Source organism: Heptranchias perlo, chromosome 29, assembly GCF_035084215.1.
Source record: "Heptranchias perlo isolate sHepPer1 chromosome 29, sHepPer1.hap1, whole genome shotgun sequence".
NCBI lineage: Eukaryota > Metazoa > Chordata > Chondrichthyes > Hexanchiformes > Hexanchidae > Heptranchias > Heptranchias perlo.
Genome location: NC_090353.1, coordinates 36,918,921 through 36,926,524, shown reverse-complemented (window position 1 = coordinate 36,926,524; position 7,604 = coordinate 36,918,921). Strand labels below are relative to the sequence as shown.

Below are 7,604 nucleotides of genomic sequence, written 5' to 3'. Positions count from 1 at the left end.
GTGCGGTACATTCTGGAACAGCAATCACAAAACTTACCCTCAATTTTTTTTTAAAAAAAATCTATTTATTTCGCGCCTCAATGTCTTTTAATGAATAAATACACAATTACAACCCGGTTTCTGGCATTTTCTGGATTAAACACGTCCACCCACGGCTTTGTAGTTTTATCCCCGTCTCCCGCCATTGATGTGAAGAATAGCGGAAACTACAACCCCCAGAATGCCTTGCGAAGAGAGAGCCAGCTTCCGGTCGGGTGACGGTTATTGTCTGGTGAGCCGGAAGTGACATCAGAAGGATATGAAGCCATGGCGATGGAGGGCGATGCAGGTGGGTGTTGGGGGGGGGAGGGGGTAATGGCCCCTCAGCAAAGGGCAGGAGCCTCCAGAATCGGGGCCAATCTTTCATTGACCAAGTGCACTTTCTATCTCATCACTAAAGTAAAAATATGGAAGGAGGAGGGATTAGCCCCAATTGGGGGGGGTGATAACCTGCTTTCCAAGAGGGCAGAGGATTCAGATTAGCCCCAGTTAAAGGTGCGGCCTTCCTTTAGTTTTGCATCACTGACTGTCCTCTTCCCATTGACCTGAAGTGCATAACCCCCCTCCCCCCTCCCCTTACTATGGCCCAAGTTGGGGAGGGGGCTAATTCCTGGTTGTCTTGGCATTCATTTTCCTGTTACAGGGTTGTCCAGTCTCCAGGAGCTGTCACTCATCCCATCTTAAAAAAAATGTCACCTACTTTGATATGTAAGCGCTCTTAAGAATAGCCTGCAGTGTGTTTCGAAGTGCAGCCACAGTCTTTCACTAGTGCTATTTGTAGATCTCACCATTTGTTTCCCTCATTGTTCACAGATCTGGATGTCAGAGTTGCCCTCATTTTATGTCACACTTTTTTTGAACAATTTTAATTTTGTTTATGTGTTGGCCAGTGTTATACATTTTGCTTGTACAGCATTTGCTGCAGCATTGAATGATACAATGAGTCTGTTGGCTTAGTGTTCTGATGAAGAGTTACATGCCTGAAATGTCAGTAGCCTGCCTTTTCTCTTTACAGCTACTGACTGACTTGTTGTGTATCTTCTTCAGCATTTTCTGTTTTTATTTTAGTGCAGTGGAAAGGATCAGGGTGTTTTCTAAGTAGTGGCCACATGGGAGAAGGATGGTGTCAGCTGTGGCCCAGTGGGAGCACTCTTGCGAGAGGGGTTTGCTCCAGGGACATGAGCACAAAATCTAGGTTGACGCTGCCAGTACACTGAGGGAGTGCTGCACTGACGGAGGTACCGTCTTGTGGATAAGACGTTAAATCGAGGCCTCAGTCTGCCATCTCAGGTGAACGTAAAAGATCCATGGCATTATTTCGAAGAAGAGCAGGGGAATTCTCCCTGGTGCCCTGGCCAATATTTATCCCTCAACCAGCACCTAGAAATAGATTCTCTGATCATTTTCACATTTCTGTCAGTGGGATCTTGCTGTGTGCAAATTGGCTTCCCCGTTTCCTACATTACAACAGTGACTACACTTCAAAAGTACTTCAATGGCTGTAAAGCACTTTGGAACGTCCTAAGGTCATGAAAGCTGCTATATAAATGCAAGTCTTTTCTTTCTTTTAATTGGGCATGAATGGTTAGAAGCGTCTGTACTCTCGCCCATGATTGCTGTTGGCTTTGCTTGTGGTGCCCGGTGCAGTGGAAGAATGTCCTTGTGGCTCCTATCTTGTGCTAGTTTGCCTCTCCTACTATGGGGGACCTGTGGTGGTGCTTACGCAGGGGCAGTGGGCAGTCTTTTGTGGGATGGTTGGTGTTTTACTGGTGTTGGTGTGGTCACTTAACTCCTGGTTCCTGAGACCCAAACATCACTTGGTATAGCCCCTGAACTCCCATAAGACATCCGGACGGGTGTTTTAATGTTGTTTGTGGGGCAGTGGGAGAGCAGAGTTCAAGGGCCCCGCTCTCCCTTTCTTTTAGCAGCGTACTGAGGGACATGTTTTGTACTGCCGCTTGCTTGTAGCTCTCAGAACCTATGAGAAGCTGAGTGTGGGTGCCATCATGTGTGGAGTCTACATCCTTTATAAGAATACTGGTGGGTACAGGTCTGTCACTGTATAACTGGGGTACAGTACTGGTGGGTACAGGTCTGTAAATGTATAACACGGGTACAGTATTGGGTACAGGTCTGTCACTGTATAACACTGGGATACTACTGGTGGATACAGGTCTGTCACTGTATAATGGGTACAGTGCTGGTGGATACAGATCTGTCACTGTGACACTGGGTTACAGTACTGTGGGTACAGGTCTGTCACTATAACACTGGGGTACAGTACTGGTGGGTACAGGTCTGTCACTGTATAACACTGGGGAAGAGTACTGGTGGGTACAGGTCTGTCACTGTATAACACTGGGTTACAGTACTGTGGGTACAGGTCTGTCACTATATAACACTGGGGTACAGTACTGGTGGGTACAGGTCTGTCACTGTATAACACTGGGGTACAGTACTGGTGGGTACAGGTCTGTCACTGTATAACACTGGGGTACAGTACTGGTGGGTACAGGTCTGTCACTATATAACACTGGGGTACAGTACTGGTGGGTACAGGTCCGTCACTGTATAACACTGGGGTACAGTACTGGTGGGTACAGGTCTGTCACTATATAACACTGGGGTACAGTACTAGTGGGTACAGGTCTGTCACTATATAATACTGGGGTACCGTACTGGTGGGTACAGGTCTGTCATTGGGAGTGAGATGAATGTGAGGGGATGGATTAATTGCGTCACAGAAGAAATGTATTGTATATCATTCGAATGTATTGTTACCATTACACTAAGCCCAGTGATGATACTGGACAAGAGGGCAGTGCACAGATTAAAGGAGAGGTAGGTCACGTCACTTAGTCTTCAGAGTGTTCTTCATTCCTGTGTGAAAGTTTCTGGAACATTAGATGCAGTGCAGAACTTAAAAGTAGTGACTGTGTGCGTGTGAGAGCATCTGGAGTTTGAGAGCGACTGAGTGTGTTTGAGTGTTCGAAAGCAGAGGTTGATGTTGGGGATTGGAATATTTTACATTGTGCTGCACTGAACAGATTGTCAATTGAGATTAGCTTTGCCTTTTTCCCTTCTTGTAAATATTTCCTGGATTGATAGTTTTGTGTGTTTTGTTTTTTCTTATTGCAGGAAAGGCCAGTGGGGCCACCAAGTCAAGCGGTGAGCGTTCCTTTAGTCTGGAGCGTCTGGGCTCCTCTAACAGACCCAATAAATTGTATGTGAATCTAATGAAACAAGAGGAACTGATAGCACAGAAGAAAAAGGAAATCGAGGCCAAAATGGAGAAGGCGAAAAAGGACAGCTTCACGAAGCTGCAAGCGGCTCCCGCTCAGTACGTGCTGGTTAATGCTTCTCACTGACAAGCATGCAGTTGGCTTCACTTTTGCTTTGTGCTCATTGAAATGAGGGATGTTAGTACTGGAAATAAAATGCATTTCATTTCAGCCTCCCAGTGTCCGCATCAATCATTACCACATCAGGTTAGATGCAGAGTAAAGCTCCCTCTACACTGTCCCATCAAACACTCCCAGGGCAGGTACAGCACGGGTTAGATACAGAGTAAAGCTCCCTCTACACTGGCCCATCAAACACTCCCAGGGCAGGTACACCACGGGTTAGATAGAGAGTAAAGCTCCCTCTACACTGTCCCGTTAATATGCCTCATCCCAACTTCACAAGCGCCTCCCACTGCAGCATTTCTGTTATTCCACACCAGCCATCCCATGGCTTCCTGATTGCCGAATTAGGTGTGTTTTTTTATTGCTATTGTTCCTCTCCACTGGGAACTCGTCTGAGACTGGCCAACTCATTTCACATAGGACCTTTACAGTCAACACAGAGAGGAGACTTTCAACCCATTGGCCATCGGCTAGGTTGGATTTGAACCCAAGGGCAGTGTGTGACCTCCTTCACAGCCCAGTTACCCTGACGCATCCTCAAATGGACATCATTCCTAACGATTTTTCTGCTTGTATTTTGTGATTTTGGATTGCCATTTTATTTGTTGTGCGCAAAGTATATTTTCAGAACAATCTAGTTGAACTCTGAGACTTTTGTGTTCAGCCCGGGGTTGCTTTTGCTGCTTTGTCTGGAACTCACGGTCATTCTAATTATTCTGCAGGGATAACGACCAAAAGAACACATCCAACAAGTTTGCCAATGACGGGAGCTTCCTGCAGCAGTTCCTGAAGATGCAGAAGGAGAAAGCGAGTACAGGTGAGGAGAGGGGGGGAGGCGAGGCGGGTTGACTTAGTGTAGAGATGTGAGCCACACAGAACAGATCTCTGAAGGAGCAGCAGTTGGGTGAAACATGGTTATCTCAGTGCTCCTGGTCGGGAGTGGGAAAATCAGACTGGCTTCCCTCTCCTGACTGCTGTTCAGTGACTCCATTGGGCATGACTGTGATTTCCCTCGCTCCCACTTTCCAAGCACTGTCCAGGCTCACACATGAAGAATGGCCACTCGAGTGAGGTTCTGGAGGGCAGCTGATATCTCAGAAACTGTACCATCACCACCAACAACAACAACTTGCATTTATATAATGCTTTCAACGTAGTAAAACGTCCCAAGGTGCTTCACAGGAGCGATTAACAAACAAAATTTGACACCAAGCCACAAAAGGAGATATTAGGACAGGTGGTCAAAAGCTTGGTCAAGGAGCATCTTAAAGGAGGAGAGAGAGGCGGAGAGGTTTAGGGAGGGAATTCCAGAGCTTAGGGTCTAGGCAGCTGAAGGCACGGCCACCAATGGTGGAACGATTAAAATCGGGGATGCGCAAAAGGCCAGAATTGGAGAAGTGCAGAGATCTCGGAGGGTTGTAGGGCTGGAGGAGGTTACAGAGATAGGGAGGGGCGAGGCCATGGAGAGATTTGAAAACAAGGATGAGAATTTTAAAATCGAGGCATTCCCTGACTGGGAGCCAATGTAGGTCAGCGAGCACAGGGGTGATGGGTGAACGGGACTTGGTGCGAGTTAGGATACGGGGCAGCAGAGTTTTGGATGAGCTCAAGTTTATGGAGGGTGGAAGATGGGAGGCCGGCCAGAAGAGCATTGGAATAGTCCAGTCTGGAGGTAACAAAAGCACGGATGAGGACTTTGGCAGCAGATGGGCTGAGGGAGGGACGGGGACGGGCGATGTTACAGAGGTGGAAATAGGCGGTCTTGGGGATGGAGTGGATATATTGTCGGAAGCTCATCTCAGTACCCCACTCTGATTCAGTGCCTTCAGGTGAGGAGGGCAGAAAACTGGGGGATGAAACAACATCTATATAATATAGTAAAAGCCTTCTGTTTGTCTACATTTGGAGTTGAAATTCCTGTGTCCATGTTGATAATGGAATCTGCCAGTGTGAGCTTGTCGTTGTGTAATTACACTCTCCTGCCACCACTGGCAGGAGGGAGTAATTACAGTGTGACGAGTCTGCATTATAAATGTGAACATGGAAATTTATAATGGAAATATAAAAATAAAAACAGAATGTGTGACTTTATAAAATGGGGACTGAGCTACACCTGCACGACTGGTCCAATTACATAAAATTACAAGGAATTGACAGCACAGAAACAGGCCATTCGGCCGATCTGGTCCGTGCTGGTGTTTATGCTCCACACGAGCCTCCTCCCTCCCTACTTCATCTCACCCTATCCCCATATCCTTCTATTCCTTTCTCCCCCATGTGTTTATCGAGCTTCCCCTTAAATGCATCTATGCTATTCGCCTCAACTACTCCCATGTGGTAGTGAGTTCCACATTCTCACCAGTAAAGAGGTTTCTCCTGAATCCCCTATTGGATTTATTAGTGACTATCTTATATTTATGACCCCTGTTTTGGTCTCCTCCAAAGTGGAAACATCTCCATGCCTACGCTATCAAACCCTTTCATAATTTTAAAGACCTCTATCAGGTCTCCCCTCAGCCTTCTCTTTTCTGGAGAAAAGAGCCGCAGCCTGTTCAGTTTTACCTGATAGGTATAACCTCTCGCTTCTGATTATCCCCCGCCCTCTAACCCTGCTTCACTTGGTCTTCACTCCCAGTGTGGAACACCACAGAAGATCGATTAATTTAAGCATGAATTAGTTGTTGAAATATCCTAGTGTTAGGACGTCTTCAGTGAGCTGCAGATTCAACCATTTCGGAGGGTGGGTAGGAGTTTGGAATGTTATTCCTGGAATTCAGATAAGGCAATAACTCAGGAGTTTAACTTGCAATGTAACTTCCTGATTTATGCTTTTGAATTAAATAAGTTGGTCTTCGATTGCAACGTGTGACCTGTTGATCCCCGTTTCATGGATTTTTTTTCTTGAAGGGGCGTCAACTGGCAACAACAGCAACTCCACCAGCCCCTCGGGGACCCAGGCACAGAGGAAGCAGATTCTGATCGGGAAGCGGCCCGGCCTGGGAGTGAGCTCTTTGGGCAGCACACTGGGCCAGATGAAGAACTACACGCACGCCAAGCAGACGCCACTCGCAGCCCGCCCCAGCGTCTTCCAATCGCCAGATGATGAAGAGGAGGAGGATGAGGATCTTGAGCAGTGGGCGGAAGTGAAAGGTAACTTGTATTGTCTAAACTGCGATACTGTGTGCTCGAATTTAGCAGCTGAATAAAGACTTTAGCTGAAATTTGAGAGGTTCTCTGAGAGAACATTTTGTTTTCTTTCTAATGTTAGAAACATGGCAGTCAATTTGCTCACTGCGAGCTCCCACAAACAGCAAATGTGATACACGTCAGCACAGTGTTAGCACCATGGCCAGATCGAGCATCACTTTACCCGTCAGTCCTTTATAGGAGAGGTGCACTGTAGGGGAAGGGCTTCAGTAAGAAGTGATTCCTTCATGGAAGTGCTGTTGGGGCAGGGCAAGAGTTAAAGCCTAACTTGTAGGGGTGATTCTTAGTTTTTGTCCTTTCTTATCGAGCCTGTGGGCATTTGCCATTTTGGGTCATTTCTTGTCAATGGGTGATGCTGCTGATAATGGGTATGGCAACCTCATCAGTCTGGGGTCGGTATCCATTTTGGGCCAAGCCATATGTCAGCCTTGGCTCAGTGGTAGCACTCTCGCCTCTAAGTCAGAAGGTTGTGGGTTCAAGTCCCACTCCAGAGACTTGAACCCATAATCTATGCTGGCACTCCAGTGCTGTACTGAGGGAGTGTTGCCCTGTCGGAGGGGCCGTCTTTCGGATGAGAGGTCTGCCCTCACAGGTGGACGAAAAAGATCCCGTAGCTGATTTTTTTTCCCCTCCCTAGAGGTGCTGAGGCCAATTGTAGCACCTCAACAGCTCCGCGGGGTGAGATCAGCTAACAGCATAGCCTGGGTATCAAACTTGAGACCTTCTGGTCTGTATGAGTCTGTAGCACAACAGGCAATGACTTTATACATCAAGACATTGAAGGAGCATTTCTTGGAGTGTATGGGGAGGTGAGGGGGGAGTACTTTGTATTCTCCTGTAAGTAACGATCACCCAGTGCCTGCATTGAGTGATTTACATTGTTAGTGTTCTCAACATTGGCTTCCTCCTTCGTTTAACCCACACCTCTCCCTGTATCCTGCTCTTACCCAT

General features: G+C 47.1%; 1 protein-coding gene across 1 annotated transcript in view; it reads left to right on the top strand.

Annotated features, from left to right (window-relative positions):
• The first annotated feature begins 264 nt into the window (after positions 1-264).
• sugp1 (SURP and G patch domain containing 1) overlaps positions 265-7,604 on the top strand; it is a 28,489-nt gene continuing 21,149 nt past the window's right edge. Inside the window, exons 1-4 of the mRNA XM_067968563.1 lie at positions 265-328; positions 3,178-3,379; positions 4,169-4,263; positions 6,354-6,596. Coding sequence (XP_067824664.1) covers positions 307-328; positions 3,178-3,379; positions 4,169-4,263; positions 6,354-6,596 — 562 coding nt within the window. The 5' untranslated portion in view covers positions 265-306. The remainder of the gene's footprint in view (positions 329-3,177; positions 3,380-4,168; positions 4,264-6,353; positions 6,597-7,604) is intronic.